The sequence below is a fragment of the Nematolebias whitei genome, chromosome 17 (assembly GCF_014905685.2).
Source record: "Nematolebias whitei isolate Nwh7 chromosome 17, NemWhi1, whole genome shotgun sequence".
Classification (NCBI taxonomy): Eukaryota; Metazoa; Chordata; class Actinopteri; order Cyprinodontiformes; family Rivulidae; genus Nematolebias; species Nematolebias whitei.
This window is the reverse complement of record NC_056514.1, coordinates 13,319,789-13,341,088: the sequence shown is the minus strand read 5'-3', so window position 1 is coordinate 13,341,088 and position 21,300 is coordinate 13,319,789. Positions and strand designations below refer to the sequence as shown.

The following is a 21,300-nucleotide window of genomic DNA, read 5'->3' as shown; positions in this document are numbered from 1 at the left end:
TAGCGAACCTCAGGCTGAAACATTTCACATTTGGCTGGCTTCAACTTTATGCCATGCACTCTCAATCGTCTAAGCACAGTTCTGACATGTTCAACATGGCTTTCGAATGACTTGCTGAAGACAAGGATGTCATCAAGGTATGGAATGCAAATTTCATCCCTGAGCCCCTCGAGACATTCTTCCATGCACCGCTGGAAGGCAGCTGGTGCGTTCATTAAACCAAATGGTATGCGAATCCATTCATATAAACCCCAGGGGGTCACAAAGGCAGTGAGGGGCTGACGGTGTTCCGCCATAAACCCCTGATGGTAAGCTTTACCTTGATCTAACAGCGAAAACCATGAGTTGCCTCCCAGGCCATCCATAATGTCCTGTACCCTGGGAATGGGCTGGCGGTCTGGTACAGTCTTATGGTTCAACTCACGGTAATCGATACAAAGGCGTAAGCTTCCATCTTTTTTTCGAACACAAACCACTGGGGAAGAATAGGGAGAATTCGATTTGCGCACCCAACCTTGTGTGATCAGATCATGTAGATAGCTCTTCATTTCTTGATATAATGGTTTTGGAACTGAGAGGTAAGTTTTAGCCACAGGTTCTGTGTCTTTCAGTGAGATGGACAGTTGCAGGTTCTCGATGCACCCAATATCATTATCGGAATAGGAAAAGGAGCCTGACTCCTCTCTTAACATCTGTTTAACCAGATCTCTTTCAGGGGGACTGAGATGGTCCAAATCAACTGGTGGGTCCCAGTCACAACCAGAGGTTTGTTGTTTCCTCACCTCCACATTAGCTACCGTTAATGGGGACGTGGAGCAGGGCTGTTCAAAGATTGTCGTTGGGTAAACTGCTTGGACTGGCTGTGCTGTTCCAATAACAGTCCTCCCAGAGAGTACTATGTCATGGTCTGTTGGGTTTTGCACATCCACAATCATGAATGATTTTGTACCTTTCTCAAGTTTTATGAGGGTGTCAGTGAATTCTAGACCTTCTGACCACTGTGGGTTGACACTAGGTTCGAAGATCAGAGTTGTCTCCTCCTGTAAAGTGGGTATCATAACACGGCACTCTACCTTTACTGATGTGTGTTTTGGGACATGTACTTGTCCTCTGGTGGTTTTGACATTATATTCCAGAAATTGCTTTTCAGCAGCAACTCTAGCCACAAACACTTCAGCATCATCCATTTCAAAGTCAGAAAAAGCTGCTTGGACAGCTTTGATTAACTGCTGTTTATGGGTGTCTTTACTTTGCTGCAGCTCAGTATCCACTATAAGGCCAATAACATTTGAACCAATAATAGGTCGAGCAAGACTGTTGCCTTTAATTACTAGTGTGGGGACAACAACTTCTGTTGTTGGGACTCCATCTGCAGCTAGTTTGAATGTGACTTCTATCCATCCCAAATACGGCATGTCTTGGCCATTGGCTGCAATGAGATTCAAAGTGTCACTGTTTTCAATGATCTCAGAAATGTCTTTCAAAGTCACATGAGGCAGTTGCTCTGCTTTCCATTGTTCACTTACTACAGTCACTTGTGAGCCAGAGTCCCACAATGCTCTAATTTGCTGACCTTGGATATAACAGTCAATCAGATATTTTTGTCCAACTAATGGAGCAAATTTAACTTGCTTTTTCTTTCGTGGTGTGGCTCGGACATTACTACAGGAAGTTGTTGAACATTGATTTTTATGTACAGCCCAGTGTTCATGTTGACATCCCTCAGAACAATATAACACTCTTTTACAAGATGAACATTGTCTCAGTCTCACCTTTAACCCACCTGCACCACAGTATGCACAGAGTTGGGGCGCTGCTGATGATGTGGTCACTCCCTGCCCCTCTGGGGTAACCCTTGCTCGTTTAAAGCACTCCCTCTGAATTGGCCTGATCTCCTCATTCTGCAGCCAGCTGAGAAGTGTTCACTGCTGCCACACCTGAAACAGTGAATGCAGTCCTCCAAATTTTCCTGCTGGCAGGCGTAGCACCTCCGCCTGGGCCGTGGTGAAGCTGTGGAGTGGGGGCGTTGATTTCCATACCTCTGATTGGGTGGGAGATGATCATGATGTCCTGGGGTTGGTGGTAAATAGTTGTGATGTGTTGAAGGGGATTGCAAGTAGCTGTATTGCACTGGAGGAGCTTGATGGTAACCATGATGTACTGCAGGCTTGTGTGTCAGTGATGGGTTGTGGTAAGCTGGTGCTGATTGAACTGGTATGCAATCTGGTCCTGATACTGGGTTTGGGTGCTGCCTCTGCAGATAAGAGGGCTGCTGCATAGACTCTTTAATAGAAGAAACTTCGGCTTTCAGGTCTTTAAGCAAGGTCATGTTTGCTTTCATCTCCTGTAGTTCTGAAAGAATATCAGTTTGACTCTTACTGTGACTCGACTGGCTTGTTTTATCCTTCTCAGTGGTGGTGTGGTCAGACTGAGCAGAGTGAACAGTCACAGACCGCTGTGGTGCGTGCATTTTTTTCTTGTCCTGTCTCTCACTTTCATATGCACATGCAATATTTAGTTTTTCAAATAAAAGTTCATCAGAAACACCTGCTTGCTCTAAAGATGGCTGAAGGTCACGTTTTATGTTATCGTTCAGTAAACCGGTAATAACTGTATGGAGAAACATGTTCTGCACCAGCACTGGATCATAACGTAAGCCTGACTCTGACTCTTGTGATGCAAACAGAATCTTCTGTCTTAGGTCTAGAGTGCGGATGAGAAAACTCTGAGGAGTCTCTTTAACACTCTGTGCTTCTGACGACAACTGTTTATATAATTCTGTTGCACTCTTTTCCTGATAATGGCAACGCAGTATTCTTCTCAGGGTGGGGAGAGTAAGGTAATTTTTTCCCTCTAGGTAGCTCCGCAACTGCATCCCTGGGACAATGGCCCTTATGACAGCATCAACAATCTCAGTCTCTGGAAAGCCTTTGAGGAGGCCATGTTCAATTTGTCGTGCGAGACTGGAAAATGTGAGGCGATCCTTTTGTCCTGGGTCTCCAATTTGTCCAGATATTTTGAATTCTTTGTGCCATACAGCAGGGGTCTGACGTAGAGCTGAAGCTGGAATTCCATAGCTGGGCATGACAGTCTGAGATTTATGTTCATCCTCCTCGTGAGTATGTTTTATTTGGGGTGGTAAATGAGGCTGAGAAGGTCTGGTTTCTGTTGATGTACTGTCCAGTATCTCATCATATTCGTTTTGTTGTTCGTGTCGTGCTACTTTAAGTTCCTTTACTTGGATATCTGTAGCCTCAGCTTGGAGCTCAGTTATCTTGTCTTTAAAGCAGAGAAACCCTGACATTCCCAAATCCTCTAACTTCTGGAACTCTTCACTCTGTAGATGATTACTAATCATTAAGATGAGCGATGTTCTGTTCTTTCCTGTCACATGTTCAAATTTTGACCCAGCAATAGTGAGAAAATCACACAGTTCTTTTAGGCTTTCAACTGGCAGTGTGCACAAAAGTCCTATTATTTCCAACTGTAATGCCTCTACCTCGGTTGACTCCATCTTCTTTACCGTAGCTGATCAGCGTTCTGTTGTAGCAGTAATTTGTTTGCTAAACCTTGGTTGTAGCACTCCTGGTACCTTAGGTTCACCTCAGATTGCTTTTGCCCTTGATAGTAGAAACTCAGACTGCCACACAGTTGTCCAGTAGATGTTGTCTGCCTGGGTAAGTAAGTTAAATGGGAGCTGAATGAGAGCTGGAGACGTCTGGTTCTAGCAGAAGTCAAACTTCGCCTCACTCAATCCCAGCGGTGCCTCCAAAATGTTACGCCCCTGTAAAGGGGAATAATGAAAACACACGGACACGATGTGTTACTGCTTTCGTCTCCAGTGTTGTAATGGAGGAGCAGAAGCATTGCGTTCCCCTACATCAATTCAGACAAAACCAATCGAGACTCGAACGATAAACAAACTCTCAAAACTTAAAATGCAAGAAGGTTGAACTCTTCAAGAATTATACACAAACATAACCAGAAACGTAACATTAAAGAAAATACATTTTAAACTTAATTAAACTTAGGCAACCTTTTATTGTATTGGTCTACAGCGCTGAACTTGAAAGACCAAAATAATCGATCGCAGATCACTAGATCTTATTTTCCCTTTTAATTATATAAAATAGTTTTATAACCACTACACAAACAGGTAGAGTAGAGCAAGTAAAGACAGCAGCAGAGTGAAGAAATGTGGTCAGTTTGTCATCCAGCAGTCTAAGCCTATAGAAGCAGAACTAAGAGATAGTTCAGGAAACCCAAGCCAACCCTAACTATAAGATTTATCCAAAAGGAAAATCTTAAGCCCAGCCTTAAAACTGGACAATGTGTCAGCCTCACAGACAGAAACTGGAAGTTGGTTCCACAAGAGAGGAGCCTGATAACTGAAAGATCTTCCTCCCATTCTGCTTTTGGAAACTCTAGGAACCACAAGTAAACCTGCAGTCTGAGAGTGAAGTGCTCTGTTGGGAAAATATGGAACAATAAGATCTGTAATATAAGATGGAGCTAAGTTATTGAGAGCTTTGTAGGTTAGAAGTAAGATTTTGAATTATATTCTGGATTTGACAGGGAGCCAATGGAGAGAAACTAAAACTGGAGAACTATGATCTCTCCCACTAACTCCAGTTAAGACTCTGGCAGAAGCATTTTGGATCAACTGAAGATGTTTTTAAGAAGTATTTGGACACCCAGATAATAAACCATGGCAATAGTCCAGTCTAGACGTGACAAATGCATGGACCAGTTTTTCTGCATCGTTTTTACATAAGATGTTTCTAATTTTAGTGATATTACACTGGTGGAAAAAAGAGGTGCTGGTTTTAAACAAGATAAGAAAAATGAAAGAATCACTACAGAAATTATAAAAAAACAACAACATTATTTAATTTTTTTTCCCCAACACCTGATGTAATGTTGTTCAGTGTGTTGGCTGTTGAGGAGAACTGAGTCCTGATTTTCTCCACAGAGACTTTGTCGAAGAGAAACTTGGAAACAAGTACGTGATTGGCAGATCGCTGGACTTCGCTGCCTCCTTTGAAGAGTCCGGAGCCGCTACACCCATGTTCTTCATCCTGTCTCCTGGAGTGGATCCTTTGAAGGATGTGGAGAAACATGGTAATGCTCTTACTTGTTTTATCTTTAATGAGACAAAAAATAAGTGAGTTCTGCACTTTTATTGAACCAGGCATGTCAGCCGTTTGCCATTTCTATGATTTTATGGTAGTAGTAAATGCGATCTGTTGAGCTGAGCTTTTGTAGTAAAGTTATGAACACTTAACATCTTACCTGGCTTAATGTTGACCAGATTGGCAGTTACTCCAGATGACACTTGGAACAAAGTGGCATATTAAATTTTTTCTCGTGGTTAATTTAACAGCAGTTTTTTTTCCTGTCAAAGGTAAACTGTGTTTGTTTTGGCCTTTAATTGTGACCAAACACAAAAACGTTACAGAAATGTGAACCACCAGGTCCACCAAATCTTCTCTGCTGGCCTAAACACAATCACAATCACTACCTTACATTTTAGTATGTTTTCTTTTCATTATTGTTATTCTGAAATGTCTGTTCTCATCATTTTTTAAATTTATTACCCAGCTCATCTGTAAGGAATGTGGTTTATTGTAGAATTCCTACAGTTCTCTTCATTGCATAGCTTTGCTCCTGGATGTGCAGCTTCCAGTAGCTTATGTTTATATAAAGCTTTTATCCTATATTTTGACCATAATCTGTTGCTAGGGTCAAATAAATATGCCTGGAGGCCTTCAGAATCAACAGTGCAGGCCCCTGCAGGTTAAAACAAATGGTAATGAAACTGCTGCTTTGACCAATCCGATGTTGAGCTGCTGGTGAATATCTGGTTAGTGACAGTTACTGGTTTCTGAAGTAACATTATTTGTTTATCTTATTTAAAGTTTTTAACGGGGGCCGAGATGGTGTAGAGGCAGGGCAGCCGGCCCAGGACCCGAAAGTCCCAGGCTCAATCCCCGGTCACTGCATACCTCGCGGTTTCTCTGGGCAGCACACCCCATCCCCAAAATGCCCCCCAGGCACCTTCAATAGCTGCCCACTACACCACCTGGTGGTGGATGGGTTAAATGCAGAGACTAATTTCATCATTTTATGGAAACATACAGTGATGATGACATTATTATTACTATTAATAACCTACTGCTGCACTGCTGCTGCTAACTTCTCGCGCTACTGTTACATCATATCAATCATGCTACAGTGTGAAAAGCACAAAAAGTAAAAGTAAATAACATCAGAGCACACCTGAGATGTTCCCTCGCATTCTTGAAAAAAAGATTTATGATGCCGGGAAAGAGACAGAGATTATTTGGAGGTCCTGCTGGGCCCTCTCCTGGAGCTTCAGGTTCGACCCAATACAGCAAATTGACTGCGATGAATTTAGGGGTTGAACTGGATCCTGAACTTAAATTAGACACCCAGTCCAGGTCAGCTGTTAAAAGGTTTTGTCATTTGAGACAGCTAGCCAAGATAAAACCCATCATTCCTAAAAGAGTCTTTGAGACAGTAATCCTGCCTTTGTTACCACTGGCTGGATTACTGTAACACACTTTATCTGGGGGTTAGTGGGTCCTCCGTGAACTGACTGCAGAGGGTCCAACACGCTGCAGCGAGGCTTTTAACTGACACGGAAAATGTGAGCACATCCCTCCCATTTTGTCCTCACTCCACTGGATGCTCGTGCATTTTAGGATCCATTTAAAATACTTTTATTAGTTTTTAGATCTTTGAATGATTTATTTGAATTGAGATTGACAGATCGACTGGTGCAGAGTCTGTAGTATTGTGGACTCTGTGCCGGTCCGATGTGGTGAAGAGGGAGCTGTGCTGTAAGGCAAAGCTCTCTGTTCACTGGTCGGTCGGTGATCCTATCCTCACCTATGATCAAGAACTCTGGAAAATGGCCAAAAGAATGAGATTATGGATACAGCTGGATGAAATGATTTTCCTCCGCAAGGTAGCTGAACTCTCCCTTAGAGATATAGGTGAGAAGTTCAGTTATCCGGGAGAGACTTGGAGTAGAACTGCTGCTCTTCCACATTGAGAGGAGCCAGTTGAGGTGGTTCTGGCATATCCGACTGGGAGGAGACCCCGTGGAAGACCCAGGACACGCTGGAGAGACTACGTCTCTCAGTTGGCCTGGGAACACCTTGGAGTCCTCCCAGAAGAGCTGGAAGAGTTGTCTGGACCTCCCTCCTCAAGCTGCTGCCCCCGAGACCTGATTTCAGAACAAGCGGAAGATGATGGATGAATGGATGGATGGATGGATGGCCTTGCCCCACCCTAACTCCCTGGATTGCTGCATCCCTACAAACCCTCCCGCTCACTCAGATCAGCTGACCAGCTGCTCCTGAGGATCCATAAAATCAGACTGTTTGTTTGTGGGGTGGGGTGCGTGTGTGTGTGTGTGTTGGTGTGCGTGTGTGTGTGTGTGTGTGTGTGTGTGTGTGTGTGAGAGAGAGAGAGAGAGTGCTTTTTCAATGTTTTGCTGCAGCAGTTCCTGAACTGTGGAACGAGCTGCTAAAAAAACTCTTCATGATCTCTTTTTAAAACCCATCAGTTTTATGTAGCTTTTATCTCTTAGTAAAGGATTGTTTTCATTTATTTTTACCTGATTTTAATTTTTTATATATTTTATTGGTTTTATTGTTTGAGCAGATTTTACTCATTTTGCTGTTTTTTATTACCTGGTTTTTATTGCACTTGTGTTTTTAATTGTATTTTGTAAGAGCTGTGTTTTAAAGTGATTCTCTACAGTGGTCTGTAGTGCTTTACAAATAACGTTGGATAATGCTAGACCTTTACTGTAGTCTCTCACTACTTTGTAGATCGTTTTCACAGACTCGCACTTTCGTGGTATTTCAAAATAAGATTGGAGATGACACACAATGGCAGATTGTTGGATGAGCCACACAATTGGCATGGATTTTTGAATAAAAAAAAAAACAACCTTTAAATGATTAGCACCCATGTGTTGCTCACAGCTGTGGGAGAAGCTTCCTCCTGCAGCTGATCAGCTGATCTCCACTCAGCTCTCTGTGCAGATCAGAGAAGTGTGCATGGCCAAGAGTGCAGCCGAAGGCAGGGAGCTGAAATCATGACATTCTGTGCTCTTTTAGAGCATTTAGAGTTTAGAAGCGTTGTTTAGACTTTTGCAAGAGTGTGGGAAGGGTTTAAAACACCTTTATATATATATATGTATATATATATATATATATATACTAAAATAAACTACTACTTATTACTTGTGCTACTATCCCTACTTTGCGATTTTTAACTTATCATGGGGCTTCAGGGTATGGATCCCCCATGATAAATGAGGGACTTTTGTATTTCAGAATTAGAATAAACTTTAGTGGCATTGCACCGAGATACAACGTGAATATGTACCAACAGTCGTCCTAAGATGGGCGGAGTGCACAAAGCTGCGGCTATAAATAATTAGAGCGGCCTTCTTATTCTTATTCAGAATAATATTTTGCTTAGATAAGAAAAGGAAAGAAAACATGAGGAGAGACGGTATAAAAAAAAGATCTCTCACACCGTGTCCAAGACAGGGCACAATTTTAAGCATCAAAAAAACCTACCACAGCAAAGCAACATAAACAGACGTTATACATGTACATATAGGTGGTGAAAACATTGAATTTTTAAGGGAAAGTCATAGCATAGTCCAGATTAGAGGTGACGTTCATCTTCAGCTCAGTTGAGGTTCTGTACATGTCCACGGCCTTGGGGAAGGGAGGGGGGAGGAAACAGTCAAAGCATCTTTGTTGTTTTCAAAACGTTCCAGGAGGAGTTAAGTCCGGCAGCAAGGCCACAGTTTGGGTCAGGCAGAACTCGTGAATTGTTGTTTCTGCCTATAAAGTCTTGCTGTACATATTCTCTGATGGAAACTCCAAAACAGCCGAATTGATCCTTTACTCCAAAAGTCGAGCTCACAGCTTCTCCAGATTATTCCACCATTCATGAGTTCTGCCAGGAAGATCACAGTCCTGATACAGCTGCTCCAATTCCTTGTCACAGCTCCACATTCTGTCCGAGCACTGTCAAGCTTCAACACCTCCACACGAATTTGTAGACAACCAGATTTCACCAACAAAAACAGTAGAATCTAGTTGTCATCATGAATCCAATTTGTTTCCTTAGAGGTCAGAGGGTCCTCCTTACCCTGACTCCTGTCGGGAGAAGTTGATTGATGTTGTTGAGAGACCAGCTGACCCTTCCAATAAGAGGTATGCAGGAAAAAAAAGAGGCTTTTTTAAGGGTTCACAGTACATAAGAGCGCAGCAGGGAAGTGGGTGGGGGCGGAGAGAGGGAAAACACATCTGGTTTCACCGTAGAATAGCAGGAAAAAAAAATTTATGACTATAATCAGAATATTTTCATATTGCACAGCTACACTTCCTGTTTAGTATGGTGCTTTTCATGCAGGAAGGTTTTTACATTTCTGCTAGAACAACTGTCTAATGTGAAACTAACAAGGAGGTGAAGGATCAACTGCTAAGAGTTTTTTTTTATTAGAATTAAGCTCTATTCCTCCAAACTGATGTCATTCAGAGAGCTACAGGTAAGATATTAACTGTTCATAACCTTAAACCCAGAGCCTCAACGTGTTTGGACTACATATTGAAAGACGATGCATGCTTTGTTTGTTGTTTTTTGTTACCTGCATGAATGATTTCAGGTGTATCAGACAGAACAACAGCCTCTGCTGTGATAACAGCCGTCACTGCCAATGCTCAGCACTCTCTAGGTAGATTAAGAGGATTATACTGAAGGTCATAAATATATGAAACGACACCACCAGTGTATTCGGGGCAGCAGAAAGTAAATGTCATTGGTTTGACAGTTATTTTACATTCCTGTTTGATAAAATATATGGCAGCAGAACAAGCCTTTTTTTAAAAATTCTTTTCAAAAATAGTTGAGGCTTTTGTTCTGACCTGGAACAGGGGACCATCGCAGCCTGACTCTTTGAATCTGTCGCCAAATAATTCAGTCTGTGGGCATTTGAAGTTGGTTCTATGAAATATTCAGAGAGCAGAGATTGGATCAGCTTACCGGAACAAAGACGTCCCCACAGGGTCTCCAACACAGATACCGAGCCCTTGTGCAATTTCAAGCGTCAATATATGCACGTAATTCATTTCATTTACTGTTTAGATTATTTGATTTGAATTTGTTTTTGACTGAAGGTCCTCTGAAATTAATTAGGACGATAGATTCAATTCTCCATGACGGTTAAAAGCCGTTATTATCTAGATTGAGCCAACAGTCATGAGTGTCTTTAAGCATCAGGTGGGTGAATCAGCCAGAGAGCCTGGCTGCTGCATAAAAAGCACCAGCTTCTCCTAACATGATAAGTGAGGGCAATCTTCCTTGAACTGCCTGAGAGGGCCATGATTATTGATTATCAACGGCTGTTCTTTAAGCAGTGAAATGAAAGCTCAGAGTAACCAGTTTCTGCTGCACAAGTGCTGAAGAGCAGCAGCTGCCTGAACTCAAAGATTGGGAATTGTTTCATTATTGCTTTTTATTATCAGTAATATAATCTAATAAGATTTTTATTAGATAGGTGAAATTATTGTGCATGCTCCACAGGGGACAAACCCCTCACTATTCGCCAAATGCTGGAAATTATGATCAAAATGACCATAGAGATGTTTTATTGTACACAAAGTGACTAGGGATGTAAGCTGTTATGCAATTTTATGTTGTAACTTAGTGGGAAAATGTGATTCTTGAATGAACTATTAAACTTAAAAGAAAATTGGTGGATTTAAATAATTCTTATCATTATATTATTTTAAAAAATCAGCTGGTTCATTAAAAGTCTGAATGTTAGAAAAAGACATCAAGAACATATCTGTTATTATTTATTTAAACAACAGGCAAAACTCAGTCTTCTGTGATGGTGGAGACATTTTTGCCCACTCTTCTTTACAACATTGCTTCATTAAACAGCATTTTAATAAGGTTCATGTCTGGACTTTGACTGGAACTCTGCAACACATTCATTCTTTCCTTTTTCTGTCATCCTGTTGTAGAGTTAGCGCTTAGGATCAATGATCTGTTACAGCTGTCAGAGGATTTTTAGTCCAGGTTTATGATTTTTTTTAACTACAAGTACTATGGCTGAGAATGTTAACTGCCCATGAACCATGTGTTTGAGTTACCAGGGAGTTCTTTTTTCTCTGAGAGAGCTGAATGAGGAGCTCATTTAATCCTGCATGTGCAGCTAGATGGCCAAGGTCACCAGGCTGCCTGTGAGATGGAAGCTGATAAGGTTATAAAAACAAATCTTGCATGCTACACTTGGCAGATTCTCGCTGTAGCTGCAATCACGCAGATACATGTAGGAAGAGATGTATGAAGGCAGCAGAACAAGAAGTGATTTAAAGATGAAAATGTACCAGTGAGAGTGTCTGCGTGAAGTTAATGATGTCCAGTTAACCAGTGAATACAGGGTGCAGTGGTGGGTACTACAAAGTATAATCACAGCCAGTTATGAATCTTAGTGCACCATGATAGACAACATCCAACATCTGTAGGGTTCTTTTAGGAGCATTCATGTAAATAAAGTCACCGTAATCAATGGAGGGAAGGAAGGTCACAGATACAAGACATTTCCTAGCATTCAGAGTTAGAAAGGATCTGTTTCTGAAAAAGAAACCCAGTTTAACTTTCAGTTTCTTTACCAAGTTTTTCACATGGAGTTTAAAAGAGAGATGCAAGATACCCCAAAATTTATAGGAATCAACTAACTCAATCGGGACTCCATTTGAGGATGAAATCAGAAGAACTGCTGGGACTGACTTCCTATTTGAAAAAAAGCATCCCTTTGGTGTTGTCGGCATTTAGGACAAGTTTGAGGTGGAACAAATCTGTCTGGATGATGTCAAATGCAGATTTCAAAAGCTGGAAAGCCTTTTCAACTGTTTTAGCTCGACAATAAACAACTGTGTCATCAGCATAGAAATGTATGGATGTATCAGGTATGTTTTTACCAACGTTACGTTTGTAGATTGTAAAGAGGGTTAGTCCTAAGACTGAGCCATGTGGTACACCATTGTTGACTTTTAAATAACTGGAGGAAGTACCATTATGTTGAACACATTGCCTCAGGTCTGATAGATGGTTAAATGGTAAATGGATTGTTCTTATATAGCGCCTTTCTATCTAATCGAGATACTCAAAGTGTTTACACTACAATCTGTGTCCTCATTTACCCATCATACTACACTCTACTAGATCTCTACAAAGCTAATTGAACAAATTCTAAAGAGACTAATCAGAGCTTTATCACATTCATACACTGATGGGACACACATCTGAGGCAATAAGGGGTTCAGTGTCTTGCCCAGGGACACTTCGGCATGTGACTGCTGTTGGATTCGAACCCCCAACTCTTGCATTGGAGGACGACTGCTCTAACCACTCAGCCACAGCCGCCAGGGAACCAAGCAGTGGTGTGTTCTGTGAAACCGATTTCTGAGAGCTTATGACACAAGATGTTATGATCCACAGTGTCAAAAGCTTTAGACAGGTCTAAGAGAAGTGTAACACAAAAATCCTTAGCATCCAGTGCTTCAACAATGTCATTAAGAATCTTCAGTGAAGCAGTCGTTGTGCTGTGTTGTTTCCTGAAACCAGATTGACGGCGAGGTAAGATGTTAAATGAGTCCAGATATTTTTTGATTTGAGAGTTTATCAGTTTTTCTAGAACCTTGGCTAAAATGCAGTTTAAACATTGCATTTTGCAGCTTTGATGGCAGTTGTGCATTTATTCCTCATCTGTCAAAAACTCAATCAGTCAGTGTCTGAGTCAGATTTTCTCGCTGTGGCTTAAATATGATCTCTCCTGTGCAGGAGGTCAGCTAGCTCTGGAGTAAACCAGGGGCTGTCTCATCCCTTTATTCTGAACTGATGACAAGGAGCATGTTTGTTCACAAAATAAATGAAATTATTATGAAAATAGTTCCAAGCGAAGTTCACATCATCAATTAATAGAATACGATGCCAGTCAAAGTAAGACAGATCCCAGAGGAATGACTGTTCACAAAAACGTTTCAGATCCCTTTTTTGAATTAATTTGGGCTTAGAAGGTGGAAGTTTAATATCTCTAAGAGTCGCTGTTACACAGTGATCACTCAAAATGTTAGCGAATACACCTGTACCAAGGAATTTGTGAGGCATATTTGTTAGAAACAGGTCTAAGATGGAGGATTTTTCAGGACGGTTTTTGTTTGGTCTAGTGGGAGAGTTGATCAGTTGGGTTAGATTGAGTGACAGGCAACATTCCTTGAATTTATCACAAAGCGGGGTCAACTTATCCCAGTCAATGCTGACATTTCCTTCCTGCCAAAAAATATATTTGAATTTTAAATTGCCATTGAATTCTATCAGGGAGGACAGAGCCTCAGGTGTTGCTGAAGGTGGATGATAACAACCCACTACAGATAATATTCACTTCACTTCCATCGAGCTGATGGATGGCAGCTCCCCCCAGCTTCTCTGCAGTCTTTTATCATCAAACTGACCCGTTTTTTCGAACCAGACCAAAGTTGGTCCCCCTTCCAACCGAATTCGGTGTTCAGTGACTCAGAGAGCCGGACGGGACCGTCCAAAAATATAATTTTTGTCCAGGAATGGCCGCTCCCACTCCACCGGTCACTCTGAGCGCACCCTGCCGGCCAGGTGACCCCTGGAGCTGGCGAGTCGTCGCACGAAGGTCCGGTGTTTTTTTTTCTCTCTCTCTGGACCTCAACGAACTTCTCATCTGGACCTTTGTGGTTCTACCTGGTTCCGACAAAAATCGCTGGGTGGTATTTCGCTGGTTTTCTGCTAGACTGGCCCTTGTGTTGTCTTCATAGGTGTGGGGGAAGTGTACCTATGACCCTCGAACTGGACCAGAACTGAACCGAGTTGGCTGTGGGGGACTTTGTCTTCAACAGAGCCGGTCTCAGCTTCAGTGAGCAGCCCGTTACTTTTATCGAAGGACTGTCCACCTCCGTGGAATCGTTGTTTTCGCCTGGAGGAGACGCTCCGGTACATTGAAGCACCACCGGACCAGAGCAGAACCGGGCCAGGGACAACTTCAGCCTCTTCGTCTCTCATGCTGTGGAGCGCCGGAGCCGGACTGGAGCAGAACCAGACCGGACCAGTTTCGACTTCAGCCTCAGCCTCTCCGGTCAGTCTCCTTTTTCACCGGGGGTGCCTCTCGTGCTGTCGGGTGTGGAGGTGTCATGCAGAGAAGCGGAGGAGCAGCGTGAAGGAGCAACGTGAAGGAGCAGGGCTGTGTGGTACTCGAGAGAAGTTCGGAGTTTGTATCGGAGTTGCTACAGGCCTCCATCCAAACTCACCTGGATAATAATTAATTTTATTCCGGATCACGTTGTTGGCCCCTGTTGACCTGAAATGAGCTGGATCATGCCTTTCACTTCAGGAGGATTTTCTGGCAGCTCGCTCTGCTATTTGCTACAAATTATCTGTTTCTGTTTCGGCCTGTTGATATTGGACCCAGCTTCTGTTTCCCATGGGAGCATCCATCCATCTTCACTTGGGGGCAGGAGCCCCCCTCAGTCCAACTCAAACTGCAGTTGGGCCACCTCGTCGGGTTTGTTTGCCCATTTGAACTGTGACGTTTTATGGTCTGAGACTTTTCTGCATCATTCATATTACTGTCACTATTTTCAGTTCTCAGATTATCTGGAGTCACTGAATCTTGTTAATACAACTGAATCTGCCCATCACTGCAACTTTCACTGTTTTTGGGTTCTGAATGATCGCGTCTTCATTAATGATTCTCATGGTTCGATTATGGGGGCTAATTGTCACACTGTTAACTCCTGTAATTACACATCAGTCACGAAAAACTCAAGAAAAAGTCTGATAATAATGTTGTTACTGCTCTCAGCCCAACTCTAGCCCCCCCCCCCCCCCCCCCCCCCCCCCCCACACACACACACACACTAATTACAACACACCAAATGACTGTAAGAACATGTCTGGGCTTCATTTTCTGCATGTAAACGCTTGTAGCCTTCTGAGAAAAGTTGATGCCTTGAAAATTCTGGTCAGTTCTTCTGGGACAGATGTAATCTTCATCTCTGAAACCTGGCTCAACAAATCTGTACTCAATAATGACCTGGCAATCAATGGATTTAACATCTACCGCTGTGATCGTCAAAAAAAAAAAAAAAGGGGGGGGGGTCGTTTTTGACATCAGAGATTCTTTGGGTGCTAGTTCTGTGTCTTCTAAAACAATTCCAAACCAAATTGAAATCTTAGCTGTAAACATCACTTTGAATGGTGGCCAGATATTATCTGTAGTCTGTTGTTACCATCCCCCCTCAGCAACACCTGAGGCTCTGTCCTCCCTGATGGAATTCCTTATTAATTTAAAATTCAAATAGATCTTTTTGGCAGGAGACTTCAATATTGACTGGAGTAAGTTGACTCCCCTCTGTGATAAATTCAAGGAATGTTGCCTGTCTCTCAATCTTACCCAATTGATCAACTCTCCCACTAGATTAAACAAAAACTGTCCTAAAAAATCCTCCATCTTAGACCTGTTTCTAACTAATATGCCTCACAAATTTGCTGGTACAGGTGTATTTGCCAATATTTTGAGTGATCATTGTGTGACAATGGCTTTGAGAGATACAGTATTAAACTCCCACCTTCCAAGCCCAGATTAATTCAAAAAAGGGATCTGAAACGTTTTTGTGAACAGTCATTCCTCTGGGATCTGTCTCACTTTGACTGGCATCGTATTCTGTTAACTGATGACGTGAACTCCGCTTGGAACTATTTTCATAAGTTTCATTTATTTTGTAACAAACATGCTCCTTTATGTCAGTTCAGAATAAAGGGACGAGACAGCCCCTGGTTTACTCCAGAGCTAGCTGACCTCCTGCACTGGAGAGACCAGCTTTGGGCCACAGCGAGAAAATCTGACACAGACACTGATTGGTTGAGTTTTCGACAGATGAGGAATAAATGCACAACTGCTGTCAAAGCTGCAAAACGTAACTATTTCTTATCTCAGACTTCCAAAAATCTAAATAACCCCAACAGATTCTGGAAAACCATCAAATCTCTCTCAGGCACCTCCCAATCATCTGACCTCCCATCACAACTTCTTGTTAACTCTGTTCCTCTGTCAAATAAGCACGAGATCCTGAACTGTTTCAACAAACATTTTGTTGCTTCTAGTTCTTTATTTGACACAGTTACTAATGGAAAATCAGCTACTTCACTTAATAACTAAACTTCTACAAATCAAATCCCTCCTACAAGTCAATCCTCAGTTAAACACATCTTCTCTTTTTCTCCGTTCTCAGTCAGTGAGGTCAATAAACTGTTAAAAGATCTTGATCCTAAAAAGTCTGCAGGTCCAGATGAACTTCCACCTTATTTCTTAAGGCTGGCTACTCATATCATCACAGTCCCTGTGACCCACATCTTCAATCTCTCCATAAGACAAAACTCCATCCCAGACACTTGGAAAACAGCCTTTGTTCTTCCTTTGCTGAAGGGAGCCCCAACTCACTGAACAACTATCGGCCAATTTCTAAACTCTGCATTTTAGCCAAGGTTCTAGAAAAACTGATAAACTCTCAAATTAAAAAATTACCTGGACTCATTTAACATCTTACCTCCACATCAATCTGGTTTCAGGAAACAACACAGCACAACCACTGCTTCACTGAAGGTTCTTAATGACATCGTTGAAGCACTGGATGCTAAGGATTATTGTACTGCACTTTTCTTAGACCTGTCTAAAGCTTTTGATACTTTGTATCATATCTGTATCTTGTGTCATAAGCTCTCAGAAATTGGTTTCTCAGAACACACCATTGGTTGGTTCTCTAACTATCTCTCAGACCGGAAGCAATGTGTTCAACATAATGATACTTCCTCCAGTTATTTAACAGTCAACAATGGTGTACCACAAGGCTCAGTCTTAGGACCCACCCTCTTTAAAATCTACATACATAATGTAGGTAAAAACATCCCTAATGCATCCATACATTTATATGCTGATGGCACAGTTGTTTATTGTCGAGCTAAAACTGTTGCTAAGGCTTTCCAGCTTTTGAAATCTGCATTCAACTACATCCAGACTGATTTGTTTCGCCTCAAACTTGTCCTAAATGCCGACAAAACCAAAGGGATGCCTTTTTCAAATAGGAAGGTGGTGCCAGCAGTTCTTCCTCCGATTTTATCCTCAAATGGTGTCCCGATTGAGTTAGTTGATTCCTATAAATATTTGGGTATCTTGGTCGACTCTCATCTCTCTTTTAAGCTCCATGTGGAAAACTTGGTAAAGAAATTGAAAGTTAAACTGGGTTTCGTTTTCAGAAACAGATCCTGTCTAACCCTGAATGTTAGGAAACGCCTTGTATCTGTGACTTTCCTTCCCTCCATTGATTACGGTGACATTATTTACATGAATGCTCCTACAAGAACCCTGCAGATGTTGGATGCTGTCTATCATGGTGCACTAAGATTCATAACTGGCTGTGATTATCGTATCCACCACTGCACCCTGTATTCACTGGTTAACTGGACATCATTAACTTCACGCAGACTCTCTCACTGGTACATTTTCATCTTTAAATCACTTTTTGGTTTGCTGCCTTCATACATCTCCTCCTACATGTCTCTGCGTGAGTGCAGCTACGGAGTGTGCTCTCAGGACATTATTACCTGCAGTGTTCCCTCAATGAGGACTGAACTAGGCAAAATAGCCTTCTCCTACTTTGCTCCTGTTTCCTGGAATATCTTACAAAAACAATTGAAGCTCTCGACCTTGACCTCTCTAAGTGGCTTTAAGAATCTGTTGGACTCCTGGCAGGGACCTATGCAGGCATGTTCCTGTTTTTAGTTTTCTACATTCGCCTTAGAATCTAGCTGTTTTTTTTTGTTACCTTTTTCTTTTAGCCATCCTATTTGTTATAAAAAAAACTGTAGTATGACTTTTTATAACTGTTTATTGATGTCGCTGTTGTCCATTGTTGTCATCATTCTTTGTTGAAATCAGGTCTCTCTTGTAAATGATTCGTCGAGGCTCAATGGGATTTACCTGTCTAAATAAAGGTTGAATGAATGAAAAAATATCTGGCCTCCATTCAATGTGCTGTTTACAGCTAAGGCATCAATTTGTTTTGGAATTGTTTTAGAAGACACAATACTAGCAACCAGATAATCTCTGATGTAAATATCGACTCCACCCCCCCTTATTTGACAATCCCAGCGGTAGATATTAAATCCATTGATTACCAGGTCATTATTCAGTACAGATTTGTTAAGCCAGGTTTCAGAGAAGAAGATTACATCTGCCCCAGAAGTACTGACCAGAATTTTCAAGGCATCAAGTTTTCTCAGAAGGCTACGTGCGTGCAGAGAATGAAGTCCTGACATGTTTTTAAAGTCATTTGGTGTCCTTTAAATAGTGAGGGGTCCAGGGTTGGGCTGAATCCCAGACAAAAGTAACAACATTATTATCAGACATTTTCTTGAGTTTTTTGTGACTGATGTGTAATTACAGGAGTTAGTAATGTCACAATTAGCCCCCATAATTTAACTTATAACTTATAAAACAATTCCAAACCAAATTGATGTCTTAGCTGTAAACATCACTTTGAATGGAGGCCAGATATTATCTGTAGTGGGTTGTTATCATCCCCCTTCAGCAACACCTGAGAAATTACCATGAGAAACTTTAATGAAGATGTGATCATTCAAAACCCCAAAACAGTGAAAGTTGCAGTGATGGGCAAATCCAGATGTATTAACAAGATTTAGTGACTCCAGATAGTCTGAGATCTGAAAATAATGGCAATAATATGAATGGTGCAGAAAAGTCTCAGACCATAAAACGTCACAAATCAAATGGGCAAACAATTCTGACGAGGTGGCCCAACTACAATTTGAGTTGAGCTGAGGGGGGCTCCGGCCCCACTGCGAAGATGGATGGATGCTCCCATGAGAAACAGAAGCTGGGTCCAGAACCAACAGCCAGAAACAGATAATTCACAGCAAATAGCAGAGCGAGCTGCCAGAAAATCTTCCTGAAATGAAAGGCATGGTCCTAGCTCATTTCAGGTCAACAGGGGACAACATCGTGATCCGGAATAAAATTAATTATTATCCAGATGAGTTTGGATGGAGGCCTGCAGCAACTCCGATGCAAACTCTGAACTTCTCTTGAGCACCACACAGCGCTGCTCTTCCGCTTCTCTGCACGTCACCTACGCACCTGATAGCACGAGACGACACCCCCGGTGAGAACTATGAGACTGACCGGAGAGGCTGAGGCTGAAGTTTTCACTGCTCCGGTCTGGTTCTGCTTCAGTCTGGCTCCGGCGCTCCACAGCATGAGAGACGAAGAGGCTGAAGTTGTCCCTGGCCCGGTTCTGGCCCGGTTCTGCTCCGGTCCGGTTCCGGCGGTGCTTCAAAGCATCAGAGCGTCTCCTCCAGGAGAACACAGCGATTCCACGGAGGTGGACAGTGCTTCGTTAAAAGTAGCGGGCTGCTCACTGAAGCTGAGACCAGCTCTGTTAAAGACGATGTCCCCCACAGCCAACTCGGTTCGGTTCTGGTCCAGTTCAGGGGACACAGGTACACTTCCCCCACACCAATGAAGACACCACGAGGGCCAGTCCAGCAGAAAACCAACGAAATACCACCCGGTGAATCTCATCGGAACCAGGTAGAACCACAAAGTTCCAGATGAGAAGTTCATTAGGGTCCAGAGAGAGAGAGAAAAGACACCAGACCTTTGTGCGACGACTCCCCAGCTCGAGGGGTCACCTGGCCAGCAGGATGTGCTCAGAGTGACCGGTGGGGTGGGAGCAGCCTGTCCTGGACCAAAATATATTTTTGGACGGTCCCGTCCGGCTATCTGAGTCACTGAACTCCAAATTCGGTTGGAAGGGGGACCAACTTTAGTCCGGTTCAAAAAACGGGTCAATTTGATGATAAAAGACTGCAGAGACGCCGGAGAGAGCTGCCGTCCATCAGCTTGCCGGAAGTGAAGCGTTACATCTGTGTAACATTGTGAAAGTCTGCCGTTGTAAGTAAAACAGGTTAAAAATCTTCTCGTCTTTGAGTGTGGCTTCTTTGAGTAAGTAAGATGAATTGAGGATATTTTTATCCATCATTTTGGTCCTTCAAGGCCGGCCCCAAATCTTGCTTGAAACTCCAGGCTTGGATCTGAACCGTGCATGGGGGAGATTTTATCTCCTTAATTGAAAGTCCTCAGGCTAGATCTGCCCAATTTTAGAGCAGATTTGCTGTTGGTTCGAGATGACGAGTGTCCGACCAGAGCAGAGCCACGCGCAGAAGTGAATGTTTCTGTTGTCATGACCTTCATTAAAGGTTGCAACATAGGCAGACCAGTAAAGAGTAAAGAGTATGGCTCAGCAATGTTTTCAACATTATAGACCAGAGCAAGGCCATCATTACTGTAGCCAGATCTCCAATCTGTCGGCCCATTTCTATTTCTTTACCCTAGCCATTACTTATGAACAAAACATTTAGATCAGGGGTGTCCAAATGTTTTCATATGTGTCAAAACTATCCAGATGAAAGGACTTGTAGGCCACAAAAATGTGAATTTAACTCTCAACGTGAACAATATTTTGGAGAAAGGACAAAAGTTTATTAATTTTGGTTGAGAAACCCGAGTTTTAAATTGTTGTAGATCCAAAACATTAAAAGCCTCATAAACACTAAGTTTATATATTTTTATTAAAATAATTTGATTTATTTGATTTGTTGGTTCATGTTTGTTGTTTTATTGTGTTTGGAAAGTTAATTTTAGTATGTTCTCAGCAACAAAAGTGAAATTTGAGTAAGTGTCCTTTTTAAAAGGGCTCAATCAGCCTTCTGGACCATGGACGGCCCAAAAGGCTGATCAAAGTTCTGAAAAATGGTCCAGCTGTCAGTCACTGCAACAGATTCATGAAATCTAAAAAAGTTAAATCTGGTCCTCTGGACATTCAAAAAAAAAAAAACCATACAGACTAGGTGTGGCCTCCCCTGGGTACAGTCTGTGGTACAGAAAACGGTCAATAGCCTTGTCCTGCTCCAAAATTTTCAGGCAATCTATTAACTTTTTCTTGTAACCACTTCCTGGATCTCTTTTCAGAGGTTCATAAGTGTTTAAGTCACTAAGGAGTGTCATAACCTTCTCATGATAGTCTTTCTGGTTCAAAATCACTGTGCACCTTCCAACATCAGTAGAGAGGAGAG

At 42.2% G+C, this 21,300-nt stretch overlaps 1 protein-coding gene across 1 annotated transcript in view; it reads left to right on the top strand.

Annotated features, from left to right (window-relative positions):
• Positions 1–21,300, top strand: part of dnah9 (dynein, axonemal, heavy chain 9) — a 428,033-nt gene that overhangs the window by 336,908 nt on the left and 69,825 nt on the right. Inside the window, exon 69 of the mRNA XM_037691599.1 lies at positions 4,973–5,121. Within this exon, the coding sequence (XP_037547527.1) occupies positions 4,973–5,121 (149 nt within the window). The remainder of the gene's footprint in view (positions 1–4,972; positions 5,122–21,300) is intronic.